A 20,828-nucleotide genomic window follows, 5' to 3' on the forward strand; every position below is an offset into this window, starting at 1 on the left:
AAAATTAGCTTTCCAAATTTATGCATGGGATTTACTTGAAGTGATATGTCATGTGGTACTCAGATTACTTATTTCTACAAAGAATTAAAATTACTCAGTTGCATTAACTGACATATATGAGTGAAAATATAGTTAGATATTACTTAGCTCATTAATGTATAACTGAATAGAAAGTCTTTTTTGAAGGATATAAGTAATTTTTATTGCCATTTGGCAGATAAATGAAAGTAGATAGAGAGAAGTGACATGCCAAGGTTACTCTGCTTATTAGTGGCAGAGATGGGAAATGATCTCACCTGAGCTCCAGAGCAGCATCTCATTCATGAACTATACTGCTCTCCTAGTTCACTTGGGAATAAGGTAAGTATCCAAAGACAGACCAAAAACACGATCTCTGGTCAGACTGTAACTGTTTACAGTGCTCTTTGTATATTATTGTGAAGCACTTGACACTATCCACACTCAAAAAAGGGATACTAGAATACCCTGACCATTAATTTTATCTAGCTCAAAAATTGTTATGTAGCAAAGTTCATGTCTTAGGTAGCTGAAAGACAGCAGCTTCTTCATTTCACAAGATTTAGTAGAACAGTCAAAGCATGAGAGTGCTACTGAAATTAGGCAATGCTGCAGTAAATCACAGAGTTCTACTGCTTGCATTAAAAAAAAAAAAAAAAAAAAAAAAAAGTTAAAGTTTTGGGAACCCCATTTTAAAAATAGACTTCACGGTCATTAAAGAGTACTAGGGGTCTCTGAGAAGAATAAGCACAGGCTTTAATCTATTGTTTTTAATAAAGGAAGTCCTGCCCCATCTGTAGGGTCAGAATCACAAATCATCTATCTTATTATCTGAGAATAAAGAGTGAGCATTAGTCATATTCTTTTTATACCAGAGTGACCGATACTTCAAAGCTCTGTCAGCACTGCTCCTTGGCTGTAATGGAAACGTCATGGTGCCTCACTCTTATCTTGCATTCATGGGCTCCACGGACAAGCTAAATGAAAATTGTCCAAAGCTATGAACCAAACCATGACCAAAGTAGCTCTTATAGTGATTTGAAATGCAGAGGTCAAGCTGACATTCCTGGGCCCCAAATGTCAGACCACACAGTGCTGTGCTGCACGCAGCAGGCACACTGCACTATCTTGCTCCTCGGCTCCCGGCTTCAGAAGTGGCTACTCGAGTAAATAGAAACCTCAGAAACGTATTTATGGAAATAGTGCATGTCAGCAGACTTCAAAGGGCAGAACATATTGATAATTGCAGAAAGAGGCCCACAAGGGCTTCAAACACTCTCTGTCCATCTGGGGTTTTTTGTTGTCCTCTTAAAGGAGCAATGACTGGGTGAGGGTGAAACGCCTTCCTGCCTGGCTGACAGAGGCTCCACAGCCATTCTAATGCCTCTGTTTGCATTGCTGCCCCTCCAGCCCTCTGATGCCTGCAGCCCCAAGGCTTCCCCAGCTCTGAGAGCACACCCAGCACTGGAAACACGACCAGTGCCAGAGCAGCTCCAGCAGTGGCACCTGCTGAGCCCCTGGGCTGCTCAGAACCATCACAGGCTGAGAGCAGCCTGGCTCTGGTGGCTCCTTACCTGCCATCACTGAAGCAAAGGGCTGCTGGGGATCAAAGGGGCACTTCAACCTGCCAGACTCCAGGTTCTGGGTGTCCAAACGGAATGCCATCTCCTGAGAATAAACACAAATTCATTATCCTGGTGTGGCTGTGGGGAAAAACTCACTTAGACAGTGAAGGTGTGTTAGATCATGCAGCTGTCATCTCAGCATTGATGTTTACAGTCTGTGTCTGTTTTAGATCTGGATTTTTTCACTCAGTTTTACTGTATCCTGGTTAATCTATAGCAAAACACAAATCTTAAAAAAAAAAATATCATTCTTTTCAGAAAAAAAGACATGCATTGTTCATTTTTACTCTAATTAAAAGCTGGATTGTACTTAAAAGGCATTGGCTTCAATTTGGGAAAGTGCTGATAGACTGTGTTGCAATAGGAGACTCTGAAGGGGTTCTGGCTGACTCTGAAATTTCTCCAGGGACTGCTGAATAATGTTCACAACAGACACAGTTCAGACCCTTGTAAAATGAAAGCTGCATATGCTCTCTCTTATTATTTTTAACAAGGCTAAAGATACAAGAGATATCAGAATAGTTTCTTCCTTGTAGTTTCCAAATACAGTATGATTAATTCCTGGGCCATAGAACTAAGGGCATAGAGGAAGATAAAGAAAATAAGTTATTTAAAATTATTGCCAATGTTTTCCATGGGCAATCAACAACTCAATTTCTGTAGTCATCCATTTGAAGCTTTATTTTAGTTTTGAATTGCCAACAAGGATTCTTGCCCCTTTCAATGGTTTCCTGAAAGTACAGTTAACCTGAAATCCATAGTGAGTCCTGCTGAAGGCAAATTGATAGCTCTGAGGAGTAAAGTGAACTCTCTGCAGGTATAAAGACATCATCTTCAGAACTGTGCTGCCATAAAGAGAAGAGAGATTGCCTACAGAAGTGCTTTTAACACATTTTCCTTTAACATGCCTTCCTACCTCCAGAGATACCTAAAATCCCACTAGTGCTCAGAAATTTAATCAATATATTACAGAGACAAAATTTAGAAGCTAGTTAAAGAAAAAATCAAAACATCTCCATGATTTAAATGATTAAAAATGGGTGAAGTGATTTTAATTATTTTAATTATTTCATATCTCTGCCTTGCAAGAGGCCAGAAGAGTACAAATGACAAGCAAGAGCAAGTATGGCCAAAGATGGCCACATAGGATTCGACTTCACAACGCATTAATTCAGTTCATCCTTAATGCACATCAGATTATAAATGACTAAACCTTTCTATGTTATTGAGTTGCCTCCTAAACTCTCTAGGCTCAGAAGACAAGAGCCCAGGATACTGAATAATTAAGCTCCTTAAGAGAAAAGAAAAATCAATTCCAATCTGGGAACATAAATTCAATTTCCCCCAGCAATCCTAGCTCATACAAAGCAGAATTTAATCAGCAAAAAACTCGTTAACTTCCCAAACCTGTGGAATATGATGGCAAACCAAATTCTCAAGCTACCCAAGTGAGCACAGCAAACTAAACTAAAAATTAGGCTTTTTTTTCTGGCAGTGCTGCTGTCCCATTGTCTTTTGTTCTAGATGTGCAACCCCGAGCTGCTCTGAGAACCTTTATCACATGTGAAGAGGCTGTCTGCAAGCCCAGCAGTACTCAGGGGATCAAGGGAGTTATAGATCAACATCAAATATTTCAGACTTTACCCAGACAAACTAATGGACACTACCAGGCATTCACACAGAATTAACCTCCTGCTTTCACTTTGGGCAGAGCTTTCAAAGAAAAGAGCATCCCTTGGAGAGCTGTGGCCAGCAGCACCAACCGGGCCAAGCCTCTTCTTCACCAGCCAAGAGAAGTTTTGGCAGCGACTTGAGCAATAACAAGATGAGGACTTTAATCCCCTTTAATTGTGTGATCCCGTTGGGGATTTGTACTGCTTCAAAAGCAGTGTCTGCTGTGGTTTTGAGTCACCTGATCCACACTGTTTTCCTCTCTGTTTTCACAGCACTGGCACTGGCCAGGAGAGCTCTGTGCAGATCCACCAGCAGCTTTCAAAGGTCAGCAGAGCTCTGCCTGGCTTCACAGCCCCCATGAGGCTATCTCAGGGCCTCATGGGACCTCAGGGATCTCCCAAGCATTCCACATCTTCCTGGAGAGATTATCTGTTACTATAACCCAGAGATTTAAATGCAAAAAAAAAAAAAAAAAAAAAAATTAAGAAGGGGACGGAGGGAAAAAAGAAAAAATTCTAAGAGAACGGATTTCCTGGCTTCAGTTCCTACAAGGAGACTGTCAAACTGCCTGTCAAATTCCCATCTCTTGGCCTATCCTCAGCACTCTCCTGCCTTGTCACTTTTATCTGGAGAGGCGGTGGAAGGATGGTGGCTGAAGGGTGTTTGGGCCTCCAAGAAGGAAAAGGAAAATATGCCTGAGGCCAGGCAAGGCTGATAAATGAGCAGGAGGCTGTAGAAGAGCTGCTCTGTCAGAAGAGGCAGGAGCAGTGCTGAATACTGTCCAAACTACCACTGCAGCTGAGCAACCAGGAGGAATGTGGGAGAGGCAGGACTGGGGGACAGTGAGGGGATTAGGAAACACAATACCAGGATTCTTCTTCCATTTCCTCTCACAAGGTAATTGGTCATGTCTAACTGAGACAGACCCCTTGTCTAGACTGGCTGCCGGACTGAGCAGCCAGACCAAATCCATAATTTCATAAGGTCTGCTGAAAACAACCTTCACAAATGAAGTAGATGAAATGAAGTAGGACAATGGTAGAGTGAATAAGGAATCTTGCTAATGACCCAGAGGTAAAACCAGAGCCTTACTTATACTCTTGCTGAGAGCTGTTCTATTCCATTCAACTGTGTATTTGATCATTCAGCTAAGAAATCAGCATGATACAAGGGATCTAAAATTTCAGTTGCTTCAATCGCAGTATTTAAAGTAGCAAAGTAAAGAAGTCTACATAATTATTTCATTGTAAGCCAAATTATACACCATATACAAGACAATACAATACAAGTACTAATGGTATATTAGACACAGAACACTGTCATGTAGATATCTCACAGCTTCAGTTTTCTGTTGCACAGGCAGTCCCTCTGGGTTGGTCATCTAACCCACAGATTGTGGGGTTCATAACAATGGATGTTAGTCTGGGCAAACATTAATCCTTTTTTTTCTTCTATGGGGATCTTCCCTTGATTCCATGTATCAGTGATAGAACAAAGTGGAATAACTTTAAATGAAATAAGGTAGGTTTAGATTAGATATTAGGAAGAAATCATACCCTGTGAGGGTGATGAGGCACCAGCAAAGGTTACCCAAAGAAGCTATGGATGGTCCATGCCTGAAAGTGTTCAAGGCCAGGATGGATGGGGCTTTGAGCAGCCTGATCTACTGGAAGGTGTCCCTGCCCATGGCAGGCGGGTTGGAACTGGGTGATCTTAAAAAGCCCTTTCCACCCAAACCATTCTATGATTCTTATTCTGTTTCAGGTTATTCAGTTCAGTAACTTTAGATGTTATTTCTTATATTCTAGAATTTTACCCAGCCTTGAAGAGAAGAGAAAGCTATTTCTATAACAGTATAGGAAGCCTGCACCACAAGCAATCAGCCAGACAGGTCACATCTCAACACTGTCTGAGAACAGCGCCAGTGGGATAAATATAGCCAAGGTGTGATACATATAGGAGTTAAAAAGAGACTTGTGTACTAAGTGGCTGCTTGACACAACACCAAAATTCTTCTGTTGTGGGGGTTAGGTCTCAAACATTTACCACTTAGGACAGAGATTTCTTTGTCACCAGTAAATGAAGACCAATCAGCTGCTAACATCAGCTCAGGAATATGCCACTAGTGCTGGAGGACACCCAACACCTCTTTAGTGACTAGACTGCAGCACACTGCAAAGTCCTGAGATGCTGTGCCTGCACTCAGGCTCAGAGAGCCTTTTCAAAGTGTTTATTACTCTCCTGCACAAAGCATAGGAATCCCTCTGTGGACCAAGGGTATATGCACATTAAAAGATAGAACTACAAGTTTCATCTTGAACTCTGAATGTATGTGCGTAAGGAAAGTATGTGCAGAAATGACTTACTAGAAAGGAAGACATCTGGGTTAGATGTTCTCTTCACTTCGTTAATCACATGGAAGTGTCATTCTGAAGAACTTTGTGTATTAAGCCTAAGGAAAGTGCTTTGTTCAAAAGTGATATGCACATACCAAATGTGAGAACGAGAGTTCCCGTGTGACCCACAGAACCCACCATTTACCCTGTTATTTATGCAAGCTGCTGTCAGGTCATTTTTTACACACTCACACAGTATTTTCCAATCTGTGATGAATGCTAAACAAGATGAGGTCTATTCCTTGACATGTCAGACTAGTGAGAAAGTTAAATTACCTCTTTGTGAGTTCCAAGTTCAATGTATCCACAGAGAGGGTGAAATGCTCCTGTGCCACAGACATAAACATGGGTCCGGTTGTACGGCTGAAGAACACGGATAAAATTGGCACATTCTGTCTGTTGGGAAATGAAAGATAAAGTTTACTTTGCATGTTTATTCTTCCTTTTCACATTATACATTCTATTAAGTTACAGCCATAGCACTGGTGTACTTAAACTCAAAACTACTGTAGCAGAGACTGCTTGCAAAGTAGTTCAAAGCTGTGACAGCAACAATTGGACAGGGCTATCTACCAGGCAGTTCATCAATCAGACTTGCAAACTTAATCCTGCTGTAATGCTTACAGCCACAAGAAGCTGTGTGCTCACAGCATGGTTTGGAGGGTATCTCTTCAGGCTGTGTTGTAGCAAACAACACCTGTCAGCAATTGGGCAGAGGTTGCAGAGCCACTGGGTCTGTCTGGCTACCAGTCCTCCAGCCTTTGCTTCCCAGCTCAGGGTGCTGCACGTGTTTAACACCAAGGATTACATTATTAAAGTGACTGTGGTGAGCTGAAAAACTTCAACACACTACAAAAGGGTTGTCTCTGCACCAACCACATCTTACTGGTGACTTTTATTTGGTCGTTTCTGAGTCCAGTGGCTGTCCTGGCTCTAGCTGGGCTTGGTCCTTGCTGGTAAGCACAGGCAGCTGCTACATGCTCCAAGGATGATACATGTGCTGGAGGAAAAGGCTTGCTCTAGCTTTCCCCAAAATGAAATGAATACAGAAACACAAAACAAGTGCTTCAGAGGGAATACACAAGATCTGTTCATACGTTCAAGACATCATCCTACACTTAAGTGAGAGTCCAAAACAAATATTTCTCTCCCAAGACCCTTTCCTTCTTAGTATAGAAATAGAAGAGTACAAATCTTCCATATACACCAGTATAAGAATATCCCCAGTGCTCAGCAAAGGTGGTGTTTAGGTTTTGACTGCTGCAAAGAAAGATAATTGTAGCAAAAAGTTAAAATAAGAAGTTGCAATTCTTTAGGCAGAGAGTTGAGAGTGTTTTGAGCTGGAATCTACCTCAGTAACCAACATGCTGAATAGAAATTAGGGTTTTTTTGAGAGAAAAGGAAGAAATTTTATTTTACAGCCAGGAAATGTTTACATTTATAGTGGGGTCTAGACACATGATGTAATCTGTGGTACACAAAGCATATAAAAGTTGTATTGTATACATGTATGTACCTTAAATATACTTCCTAAAGAAAATTTTTGGCTCCAGGGAAAAACCATTGAGTCTGAGATTTTCTTTTAACACTAACAGAAGCTGTCTGCAAGTTAACTTCATTTGTACACTGCTCTACTACTCTGTTTCTTTAATGAATTATAATGAAGTTACATTTCAGGACACTCCCAAGAAAAAAAACAAAGAAGCATTTTAATAGGAAAAAAACCAGGATTTAATGGAAGCACTGCCTGGTATACATTTCTGAGGAAAAACCATTAATTTCTCAACTGCATTTGTTATGTAAAAGAACAACCTAGCATAACTGCTGACTGCAATATTGAATTCTTTTAAGTACTAGTCTTTATAAAAAAATAGAAATGTAGATTTTTTTTTTTTAATTAAGAAAAAACACTTAGGACATTATTTCAGAAGAAGTGTAACAAGAGCTTACTAATGCATTTTGTGTAACAAATACACAGATATTCATAATTTTCACAATAAGAAAGCATATGCATCATACTTACATGGGCATCTTTCCCAGCTAATTTGCATATCTCTACCTTTTCTTTTGATGCAGGCCAGTAAATCTGTAACACAGTTAAAATAAAACAAAGATTATGAAGATTATACTCTGTCCTGTGACTGCAGATTAATTATTTCATGAGTAAACAGTTAAAACAGATTTATTCATGGTGAAGGACCTTGCCTGTAAATTTAAATGAACATGACTTCAGATAAAATATTTAATTACAAAAAGTTAAGAGGTTTTAAATCAACCACTCCGATCTTTGTTTACTTCTTCACTGGCTGCATGTACTTTTAAAAAGCATTCAGTTAATCTGGCCAGGGCACTTGTCACCATTATGTGTTTCCCTCAAAGTTATGATGAGCCAAATCATCTGGAAACTAACTGATTGCAAAGTCAGGCAAATTACATTTGGGAAGAATTTGGGCCAGTGGACTTGGCATAACTATTAGAAAAAATACTTAGAGCCCTTTCTGCCAATTTTCAAATGAAAAGAATTAGGTTCAAAAAACTAAGGATAGCTCAAGGGAAAATTGTAGAACAAAAAGTACATTTGACAGGAATCAAAAGTGCATGGTTTAAAAATGTCACCCATCAACATTAACTGAGTTAACTGAGAAAATGAAACAGAAGTTTAGAGTAGAATCATGGACCTTAGATAATTGGCATTAAATATTGATACTGTTTCTCTTTTTTTAAAATCTGCCCTGAAGAATTCTATAAAATAGGTTTTGATGTAGATGAATCCAAATTACAAAATACTGTCAGTTACTATAATTCAAATTACCTTAGTGCAGAAATATCAATGAACAGCAGTTCAGGTTCTGCCTCATTGATTTCAAATAAGCAGTCAAAACTGGATATGGTTGAGCACATGTTTGATTCTAGTAAATTTCAAATAGAAGATAAATATAAATTCTTCTAAAATTACCCTGATAAAAATTGGTATTTTGTACTTCTAATTTTGACAAGACAAAACTATTGCTATTTCTCATAACTAATAGTAAAAACACCACAATCACACTAATTTTAAGCAAATATTGATTAGTACATTGCCTCAAGTGCCAGGCACCAGTCAGCAGATCATTAGTAGTCACTTTAGAGTAATCTTCAATCACTCTTTACAAAATCTTAAATAGCAAATATATAAGAATGAAGAATTGTAATATGCATTAGAAATAAAAATATCATCAAGGAAGGGTGCACAACTCAGTGGCATACAAGAGGAGTTGACTGCTGTCATATTCCCTTTCACCCAGCTATTGGCACCTTGTAGGATGTGGCTTGACATACACAGACAGGCTCAGTTCCACACAGGAAAGGAACACAAGAAGCCAGTGTCCTGGGTCAAGTGTCTTTATCACTTCCCAAAACCTACAGTCACTGTTTCTCTCAATCTGGAAACACTTTTGATTTTACTTCTCTTCCCAGTGAAAATGGATACATTGGATTTCTGCAAGGAAATTAATTTCCTCTCAAGTGAATTTAGTTACCTTTCTGATAAAAACCTCTTAGTAGAGATAATGTAGTTTAAGTTACTTAAACCTTAGCCCTCTACAACAATATTTACACGGAGTCAGAGATAAGACAATGTAACAACATTGCAGAATTGGAGCACAGATTTGATTTCCCAGAGCATTTTTTCAGAATGATGAATTCATGGCACCCAGGTATGAAAATGCAATCTGAAATCAGCTGTGCCAGGGTGTGTGGGTGGCACAGTGCACAGTGCCAGGAAGCACACAGGAAATTCTGGGAATATCATGAAGAGCTGAAGGTAGGTCCAGTCTGGTCTCTGCCTGGGCAGAGCAGGATGAGTCTTGATTGCAACACAGGTTAAGTTTAAGAAGAAAAGCTGATGAAAAGCTGCCAGTGAAGAAAAGCTGATGAGAAGGGACAGAAAGAGGAATGTAGGATCATGGATCTTCAAACACATCAGTTCTCTTGTACATAAACTTTAAGCCCAATTCTGCCCAAGATCCTGAATCATTTACAAGGAAGCCTGAAGGTCTTCAAGAAGCTTGGGAGATTTTTGGCCAAAGTTTAGTTATCCAGTCAGGCAAAGATGCCCCTCTGTAGGCTTTTGAAAATGCCCAGCCTTGCCAACTACACAGAAGAACTGAACTGGAGGAGTTAAAAACAGACATCTACTCCAATGCATCAGAAGTGTTAATGGATTCGACTTACCCTCAGTTGCACAGATTCCTTCATGGGAATTGGTGCTTGTCCTGCAAGGCTGAAATATACACACCCCCACTTCTGTGATAATTGACCACAGACAATTATATTAAAAAAAACAATTGTTTTATTCTCTAGTTACTCAACAGCCTCAGTATTTAGCATTATATAAGGCCACATTAGACAATGAAAAGTGAAGCTAAGCTTGAAAATCAATTTTCAATTATATATGGGGGAGTAAAAGTGATATTTATTTGCTTTACATATGAGAAATGAGAGGTTCCCAGAAACTGTCAGTTGTAAATTGTAATAGATCAAGAAAATTGCATTATAAATAATGAGCTGATGTGCAGAGCAAGAAAATATAGACTTCATTTTTTACCACAGGACATACTATAACAGTACCACAGATCTGGTTTCCTCAAACACTGACACAAGTAACATTATACATCAGTATTGACTTTTCTGTATGAGGTGAAATTAAGTTTTACTATTAAATTTTATTCTGATGAGTTAGTTAGTTTTACATTATGCCAAAGAAGTAAAACTGCATGCTCCTGTAGTTTCTTATAGATTTAAAATCACTGAGCTTTTAAATGGCTTGAAGTTTTAAAATTGTTCTTTTTTTTTTTTTTTTTTTTTTTTTTTATTTACATGCTTTATTCAAAATGCTAACAGCTTATTAACATTTTTTTCCACAAATTCCTCAATAAGTAAGAAAATTCATGGAACGGGAACAAAAAAAGGTAACCATGCACTGTATATTAAAGGTGACAACAACACTGACTTAAGTTTATAATCATTTTGTGTTACAAACAGTACAGATTACATATTTAATATATTTTATGGTTGCATCAGTATTTGAAATGTGCGGAGAAATCCTAGAATAGCTTAGTGGAGTTATTGAATTTAAGACAAGAATGCAACTAGTAAGAATATGTGAACTATATACTTAAATAGGATTCTTTCTTTAATCTTCAGTTTATTTTCCTTTTAAAATAACCGTATCAAAATTCCAGAGGTTGGCTACTGTCATGATTTCCAGATTTTATCTTCTACTGCCCAATTAAAAAAAAAATAACCTTACCATTACTTTTGAATCATTCTTCAAATATTTTCTTAAATTTAGCAACAGGAAAGAAATTAAATTATCCTAATAAACGAAAGTTAATAAGCTCTTTTCTATCAGAGAGAAAGAAAACCTCCCAGGAGTACAAAATTAAGCAGTACATAAGCGTAGGACAGATAAAGTATCACTTTAAAGGGTAGCTGGAAATTGATTTCTGATTAAAACAAAACATTTAAAACCACAAAGGTCTTTTCCAGATCAAGAGCAGTAGATTTCTAAAAGTAACATTTTGCTCTAAATACGCATTTTTACTATAAGAAAGGAATGAATACAGAGGCAAAACATTTTTAAAATGTGTATTATGTATATGTGTGTGTATATACCTATGTGTGTTCATATATATAATATATATATGTATAAATATATATATGTGTGTGTGTATATATATATGGATATATCCCTAAGAGCTTAATTTCAGCTACAATCTGTCATGAATTAATAATACTGATATTTTACTCATTTTTCAGTATCTATCTTTCTCTATCAGATTTTCTTCCTAAGCTAACACTTCAGACTATAAATCCTTAGGAGAAGTGATGCTCAAAAATAAAACAGTGAAGTCTCATTACAAAAAAAATGTTGTGTGAAAGTACAGCTCTTTCAAGAATTACTTCTAATTATGCTTCTAAATCTAGGATGGTGCAGTACTTCATAAAATGAGTGGAAAATACTATATATTGGCACAATGCAAAAGAGGAAGGGCATAAGCTACCTAAACAATTTTAAAACCCATTGGTCTTAATTCATCTATTTGTAAGGTTTCAAAAGAAGTTTTTAGTTAGGGAAGAAATAACACAAATTTCCAATGAATATGGAGTGTGGTAGAGAAGACAGTATGACTTGGTAAACAGACATTAGTCCACTCTAATATTGTACTTTAATGACCCATCTGAATTACATTAAGGTGCCAGAGCTGCTCTTCCTCATGGCTCCATTTAAATATTTACTAAATTCTCACATAGAAACTGATTAGCTCAGCTCCAAAAATCAGGCACTAGTACAAGGAAAAGAAATGGTCTGATGAGCAAAGATGAAATGATGAGATGGAAAGCTACTAACTAAGTTCCTCAAGAAACAGTGTCAGAGCTCATCCTATTTCATGTAGCCTTGGTAAAAACCCAGAACTCTGCCACAACCCATGCAGGTGACAGAGAGTTGGGAAGCATCACTAATACAAATGGAGTTAAATTATGCAGGAAAAATCAAAGGGCTCTGAAGTCCAGAATAATAAATAGCCAGAGGAAATAGACAGAAACTGCTTGTAAATGAATTTTTAGCATAGACTGTAGTTTTTAACAAAAATTAAGTCTTAAACATCGGACTAACAAGGATCTGTTCCACAGCAACAACATTACTAAAGAAGTTGCATGAAGTATCCCAAAGGGCCACTTACAGCATCTGTGGACTGGGCTGTGAAAGGAATAACTGCCCCATGAGGTAGGTGGTGCTGATAGCAGGGAATGACACCAATTGACCAACGTGACTCCTTCCAGTTTCAGGTCCCCAGGACAGCCATGCTCACGCCAGCAGCAAGCACTTGAGTGTCCCATTGAGGCTGTCTGCTTTCACAGCCCTGGGGCTCTCACTGGAGCCTCTCCCGTGCCTGATGCTGTGCACGTGCCCCAGCACTTCTCTATCAGTGCTGCCTCTGGTGCCAGACACCCCAAAGTGCTCTGTCAGTGCTGCACGGAGCAGCAGCAGAGTGTGTCCCTACTGAAGGACATCAGCTGATCAGCACGTCTCAAAACACTCACACACTCAATCTGGGGCCTGTGAAGAAAGGGATTACTCCCTTCCTATTTTAAAGGAGTAAGAGGTGATAAAAGCATTTAGATGAATACCCTGATTTTAAACAGCTGCTTGATGCAGCAAGAGAAGGCCAGTTTTCTTCCCTTGTTTCATTCTGTGTACTAGATGCTCATCATACTAATGCTTGAGGGAAGGTATGCAATGAAATTACAGCTTTCTGGGCATCAAAGTGTCTTATTAAGGCTTTGTGAAGCATGTACACTATAACTCAGAAGCTTAGGCTCATTGGTATGGATAAATTCTCCATATGACAGTTCCAACTGCAGTTTCCAAAGAACAAAGCCAGATTGAGTTGTAAATCTTTTGTCACATTGGCATAAGCAATATACTCCCCATGAGAAACTCTTCTCCACGAAAAACTACCCCCCTATGTGGAAAAAAAACAAAACAAAAAAAAAAAAGGATTCATGACTTAGCTCAATGGGACCATAAAATGAGTACAGTAAAGAGGGCAATATGAGCCAAACAGACTGAAGCAAACCAGGAGACAGTCTAATCCTAGTTTTGTTATTGCCTTACTTTATGTGACAGTCAGGTCTCAATTTTCCCACCACGAAAATGACAATAATGTGACTCTCTTTTTAAATTTTATTTTCGTGATTTTCTGAAGAACTTTATAATTCATAGCTCAAAAATCAAAAGCAAAGAACAACAGTAAGATCAAGGAGCACTGAGAAAACATACAACAGTGATCCAATAAGAATGTCACCCTGCTGCATAAGACAATATCATGAATGTCATGCCACAATGCAGTAAGAGTGGGTGTTCATGGATTGCATCCTGAGAACTAGGACATTTGTCACTGCTGTGTATGACCTCAGGTCACTTCACTGAAAATTACTGCAAGCACTAAGAATTTACTGAATTTCCCAGAAAACACTGGAAAGAATGTAATGCCTTCTCTGTATTATTTCGTGGAAAACAAAGAGTGTTCCAATTATCAGAGAATCACAGAATATTCTGAGATGGAAGGGACCCACAAGGATCATCGAGTTCAACTCTTAAATTAGTGGCCTGTACAGGGACTGAACCCATGACCTTGACATTATTAGCACCATGCTCTAACCAACTGCACTAACTAATGAGAAAATGATCTGATTTTAGCACACCATATTCATATGCCAGTTGTTCTCTAAGTATCTCACATCTGCTGCATTAATGTGAGCAGTATGGAAGTCCACAGCTTGGGGAACTAGGCAGATTGTTTGTTCTCACATACAAATCCTAACAGGAAGGTTACCCCAAGCAGATCTTGTAACTGAATCCCACTGAAAATTGCTGTACTCTGGAATTCAATATTTTAAAGTTATCAGCAAACAAAGGAAGCTGACATCTAAGTTCCTCATCTAAATTTCTCCCTGTATTTGAAAACTAACTAGTCTGTCTTTAGAGTTTTTTCATCTAGCTTTCTTTATAGCAGTTTCATCCAGGTTTAGCTAACTCCCAGAAATACTTACGAAATCCTTAAAAGCCAAGAATGTGTCCTTAATCTTTTTTACATCTGCCACAGATATTCACCTGTGGTACTACTTCCCATATCTGCAACACACATCCAGGAAATAAACTGACTAAAATTTCCATCTCCAATTATTTCATAGTAACAGAAAATTGGATGACTGGTGGATATAATATGATGTAACAGGAAGGGGGAAAGAGAGAATGAGGCTTATTTCAAAGTGATTTACAACACAGCAGGAATGCCAGTGTCAGTGTATGTCAGTGTATTTTCAAAGTGCTGTCAAACTGAGTAAAATGCACTGGAAGTCAGAGGAAAATAAAAGCTGTGTATTTGGAAGACATATTACAACACTTTGGTAGCTAAAATTTGGCAGGTGGCTGATAGAGTGAAACCTCATATTAGAACCAAATGGGCTTTAATATTGCATGTGTCTGGGACAAAGCAACATCTCCACATGCCCCAGTTTTCCTCTTAAACTGGATCTCCAACACAACTTAAGTAGCAGCCAATACTTCCAGCCTCAAGTGCTTTCTGAAAAGTGCATTTTCGTGTGTATGTTATAAGCACATGTGAAAGCTTAAAGAAAATAGACCAGATGCTGATTTCATTTATACTGGATTAGATCTTGAAAGGCTTCATAGCTTCTACACTTCATTTTCCACAGTGTAACCACAGCAGACTTCTGACTAGTCTGTTTCTCCTAAAAGGAAACCATACAGCAGGATTTTTAGGGTAAATGGCATTGCTCCTGACATGTTTATCACTTCAGACTAAAAACAAATCCTACCTTTGAAAAATAATATAACAACACAAGCAAATGTTTTCAGAGAGCAGGATACTGGCCATTCTTTATAGCTAAACACATGGGTAAAATACAAAAATGACAACGGATGTTTATGGAAACAAAATTTATGGCAACAATGCAAAAGGAAATAACAGAGACATTCTCTTCCACCTAGGACTGGTGTTATTCTGGATTCATACTGATTTCTTCACGTCTTGCCCCATCTGTTGTTTTGTGTCTGTAAACATTTTTCAAAAGCTTTCACTTTGTCTACACAGGTGCCTAATTTTACAGAGTAAATAGCTCAGAGGTAAGACCCCTCCAAGGCCCAGCAAGCACAAAGATATCACCTCTAGAAGCCCCTCACCTGAAGTTTCACTGTATTTATCTCAGATTATTTCAGTCCTAATGTCCCACTTTCATAAATTTAAATATCTCCAGTGGTTTCCACATGACTTTTTGGCCTTCAATTATGTTTCCTGGCAAACTTTTTCTTTTGACTGGTCAAGAAAGCTTCACTCTCAGACTGTCCACAGTTTTGCTGATAGGCAGGAAGCTAACTTCCTTTGAGCTATAGAATAAGCAGCACATATATTTGAAGAAGGACCAATCCTAGTATTACTGTGTTTCAAGGCTGCAATAAACAGCTCAGACTCTGTAGGTATTCCTGAAGCTCAGGTCTGATGGCAAGAACCAAGGCCTCCTTTCAGTACTGGCTAAATCCCCACTGGGTTCGTTCCTAATTGAGACCATGCTTATATCGACTGACAGGAAGTTTCTTAGAGCAATGAATGTAAAATTCTGCTCCTGTATCTCAAGGGTGTGATTTTACATAAATATGCATATGTATTTGCATATATGCTCCCCTTCCTGCAGAGATGGGTGGGTCACACTGCAAATAGTGCTGAAATACAAGCCTGCTTGAACTGTTGGCAAGCATTGGCGTTACAGAAAAAGATTATGTGCCAATATTTCATAAGCATTTACCCAGCAGATAAATATATATTATGCATATGTGTATTTTTCCCTGTAAAATGCAGATAATAGTCAATATATGAGGGCATTCAAGGATGTCACAAGACAGCTGCACATGCCAGAAAAGTATTAGCAACTACAAAAGTGAGGATGCTCCAAGCAATGATAATTTGCGACCCAGAGCCAGTGCACACTGGGACAGATGAAAACAACTTGCTCCAAAGCTGCTATTGGGGATCTGACATGTTTATCTATTTGGCCCACATGGGGCTGTGTCTTCTAGCACTGACAGCTCCTGCAGGTTGGCAGCTTTTCAAAAGCTTGTCAGGCCTTGATAGCATTCCTACTCCTGCGGAGCTGGCGGGTGGTGCCGCGATCACAGGGCGATAATCGCGCTGACACGGAACCCCGCGTGCACTGTTAGCTCAGCCACAGAAAGGGGCACCACTGCTCTGCAGCTATTTACCCACTGTTTACCCAGCTGACAGCATTGTGTACTTCGTATTTATTTAGCTTAAGCATAAAACAGAAAAGGCTGTGAGCAAACTCACAAGAAAATTCAGTGTACTAAAGTAGCATTTCCAGCAGGATCCCACAGCCTGGTGTTCCTACAGAATTTCTTCTCCAGCTTTCCAACCTCTCATGCCATTAAACATCCTTTTGTTTTACAGGACACTTCTGGTGATAATGGCACAGAGGCCTTCAGTAGAACTGCATTCTTTTGCTGACCATCTTTATTTCACCCACAGGAAGAAGTTACAATTCTTCCAGTTTGCAAATAGCTTGCAGAATTTGTCATGCATGTAAGGATCTTTCAAAAAAAGATTGTGGCACTTGAAAATGCCACTCCAACAACAGGAGCTAAAGGCTACTGTACAGGAAAACTCCAGATAAAATATATCCCTGATACAGAAAGATGATTACTCATTGCTAAATTTTATATATTTATTGACTATAATCACTTTAGCTTTCTGCATTGGCCTGTCATACTGGAAGACTTGCTTATTACACTGTGGTACTTACTGTTGTTTTATAATGAGGTTTGCAAGCACTGGAAACCGGACAGATTTTTTTTTCAAGCTGTCATCTAAGGAAGTTTTCAACCTATTACGCAATAAATTGAATAAAAACTACAATGATTTAAGAAACTGGGACTCCAGCAGAACTATTGATTTATTTCATAAGGAAAAGTAAACCAGGAAATAAAGCCATAACTTAATATATGTAAGTCAAATTAACCAATTTAGGTAAATAAATAGGTTTTTAAAAGGAAGTTATTAAATTATATATATGTGTACATTACAGAAGGGAGCAGGATACAATGTTTTGGATGCTTCTTTGAATACTATTCCAGAAATGTCTTAATATAGAGCTTTAGACTCTAAAATCTTGCCAAGTAATTATATCCACATATGAGAGTAAATTATTGGGGATTCTGACTTGGCTTTTGGAGGTATCAGTAGCTCCTAAAAAAACAAATATCTGAAATTGAGAGCCTTATTAAAAATAAGATGAATCCATCCAGCATAGAGCATTTTAAAGTTCATGTTCAGCTTTGTTTTAAAGAAAGGAAACCCTAAACTATGCACAATCTTGCACTGTAGACTCAAAGCTGTTATACCTCTCTTTTCCCCTCAGCTTGCTTTTAACACTCCTTCCTCCGAGTCATTAATAAACACATCACTTATAGGCAGAAACTTAATATTCTAATAAATTTCTACTCATTTTAGTGGCTGTGTGTAAGCAGATTATTTTTTCCAGACGACTCGTAGTCCAGAGGAGTACAAAGGACACACTTCAGACCCTTGTAGTCCCAACATGTGTGGTTTCCTCACACTGGGAAAGCCTGGAACGGAGCCGCCTGGCACGGCGCCAACCCAAACTATGGCCAGTGTAAACACAGCACCGGCAAATGCTGCCTTCTGACACTCCACTGCTACTGTGCAGCATCCTCCAGCATCCTCCTCAGCCACGGAGATTTATATCCAGTTCCTCACACAACCTCCTTCATCTCATCCCATCCCTCCACTGACAAGATTCAACTAGGCAAGCGCAGTGGAATTAAAGAGAAACACTCGTGTGACATTGCCTTGTGTTACCTGGGAATTTAAGCAAAAAGATACACTTACAAAGTTGTTAAATGCCCATGAAGGCCTTGGAAATCATCACATCAGGATGCTCTGCAAGGCTTCTCACAGTCAGTTCTTCCCAATTAAATATATTTTGCGTCATGTTTTTTTTTTGGTTTTTTTTTAAGTTAAATATTATCTGAATAGTTAAACTATTACTTTAATACTAAAAGAAACAGAAGTATTTGAAACTGCACACATATTTAGTCCAGACATGCAAGTGGTTAGGAATTTTATTCCCTCCTTTCAGGTTGCCACACATATGTAAGCATACATTCTCTGTTCATCTTGGGAAATGCAAATTTTCCCTCTAATACAGTGTCTTTTCTCTGTAACATCTATACCACTCTCCGACTGCAGGTTAGTTCTCCTGGCTCTGTCTGTGGTCTGCTCTTCTTGGAAAGCACGAGGCCCATAAGGATCAGTGGTGATTTGGCCAAAGGGAAAATGTCACCAGCTTGGACTGAGGGTGGTTCATGCAGGGCGCTGCCACCTCCAGCAAGGTCTGGGCTCATAAAGCCCCAATGAACATAACAGGAGGTGACAGCACTCAGCATCTCTCAGGAGGCAAGCAGCACCCCACAGAAACAGAAGTCTGCTTTTCACACAAACAAAACTTGCTTTCTACTGAAAGCCTACACCAAAAATCAATTTGTAGTCTGAAAATTTACAATTGTAATTGGCAGCGCTGTTATTAATGCAATATCCTGAGGGGGTGGTGGATTTTGAGTCAATTATTGAGATGACAGAAGCAAGGTAAGTGCTAGATAAAGCATCCCAAGAAGAAATTTCCTGAAATACTCAGAATCTGAGTTTCACAAAAACTGGCATATGCAGCATTGCTGAAGTCAAGATGAGGAACAAGATATTCGCCTGGTAGTGTATCTCTTCTATACACAAGCAAGTGTTGCTCTCAGACATGGGCAAAATAGTCTCCTGTTCCACCTGTTCAGCCCCTGCCTGCAATTGCATTAGTTCAGGATCAGTTACCTCTTCAGAGCTGGCAGCAGAACACAGTAATTTAAAACCCCCCTCTGGTGCCTAAAGAAAATACCAAACACAGCTGAGAATTCAAATTTTCTTCGTATCTGGAAGGAAACCAGTTTTCCTGTGTTCCTGTGCAAGCATCTGGTTTTCACTCATAGTAGTCAAATGTGCTTACAAAAGCTACAGTTCACCATGTCTGCTAGAAATACTGAAGGCTAAATTGTCATCTTATTATCTCAAGTTAGCACATTGTCACTGGGCACGGGCAAGGGGCTACACCAGATCCCAGTGGAAGCTTTTCCTATCACCAGTAATTCTAGATATAACAGAAATACTAAAATTGCCACTTACATTTCACTGTAATTTAAATCATCCAAATTGCCTCTGCTCTGTTCAGTATTACAGTACAGCAATCCCAGTGATGCCAGGAAGCAGTGAAAATGCTGTCTTCAGTTATTTCCTTCCAAATGCTTTTAAATTAGGAGGGTAATCATGACCAGAGGAATTGAGAAGTGAACACTCTGAGCTACACTTTTTCTGTTTGCTGATATTTTTATGCTATTTTCATGCATTGCAGGGCTCTTCCACATAGCTGATCTCTTACAGGTCATCAGTAACACAGGAGATCATACAGCATGAGAAATTCAATTGATTAAAGATAATATGTGCAACTATGGGAGGTGAGATTATCAAATCTTGGTAAATCGCATTGCACAACGAATCTGCAATTACCCAGTGAAGAAGTAAATAAATAAATAAGTAAACCAAACAAACAAGAATTTAACAAAATTTAACTTACAAGATAAACTCACTGGAAAACGCACTGACCTTTTTTACATTTTTGTTTACATCAACCAAGTTGAGCTGGAAGATGTGGTCCTTTGCCCCAACTAGCAATCGGCCCCTCTCCTCATCTAGCAGCAGGGTTCGAAAATCAAGCCCCTCTGATGAGCCCAGGAATGGGATGCAGCTGTTTGAAAGCAGCAAGTCTGTGGGAAAACAAAGAAAATCTTTATAATCAAAATGTTTATATATGACTCATCAGTGTCTTTTATAAATATATGCAACCAGCATGGAGTATACAAGTGAGATAAGTGCAGTCCTGGAGTATGCATTTCCAGACTTCTAATACAGTTACTATTACCTCTGGGGTTCTCTGGGGCTTTTTTACTTCCAAATTGGGTAATATCTACATTCACAAAATACTCTTCTATGTAAAATTTTCTTAATAAATTATCTGTATGGCATAAAAGTATCAGAAATTCAAGAGAGATTAGAAACCATGGAAGATATTTGCAAAATGTGTGCTGTATCTTTCCTTCATTCTAAGAAAACTAATTACATTTATATATCATACTCATGGATATACTCATGTTCAAGAATCACTATCTCACCATATTTGGTGCTCCAAATATAAAGGAGCAAAGAAGGTCAATGCCAGCCATGAATAATTAGGAGCAGGAACATCTGAAGATCATCCTGTTCAACTCCCTCAGTATGAGGAGGAGCATCATTCACTAGATCAGGGTGGTCAAAGCCCCACCTAACATGGCCTTGAACACTTCCAGGGATCAGGCATCCACAGCTTTTCTGGGCAACTGGTGCCAGTTTCTCACCACTCTCCTAATAGAAAATGTCTT

At 38.8% G+C, this 20,828-nt stretch overlaps 1 protein-coding gene across 1 annotated transcript in view; it reads right to left on the minus strand.

The window, feature by feature from the left end:
• The window catches only part of SEMA3D (semaphorin 3D), a 136,256-nt gene that overhangs the window by 54,515 nt on the left and 60,913 nt on the right, over nucleotides 1-20,828 (minus strand). Inside the window, exons 3-6 of the mRNA XM_079303047.1 lie at nucleotides 20,017-20,177; nucleotides 7,737-7,799; nucleotides 5,990-6,109; nucleotides 1,593-1,686 (exon numbers count right to left, since the gene is read on the minus strand). Coding sequence (XP_079159173.1) covers nucleotides 1,593-1,686; nucleotides 5,990-6,109; nucleotides 7,737-7,799; nucleotides 20,017-20,177 — 438 coding nt within the window. The remainder of the gene's footprint in view (nucleotides 1-1,592; nucleotides 1,687-5,989; nucleotides 6,110-7,736; nucleotides 7,800-20,016; nucleotides 20,178-20,828) is intronic.

Source organism: Erithacus rubecula (genome assembly GCF_903797595.1).
Source record: "Erithacus rubecula genome assembly, chromosome: 4".
Taxonomy (NCBI): Eukaryota; Metazoa; Chordata; class Aves; order Passeriformes; family Muscicapidae; genus Erithacus; species Erithacus rubecula.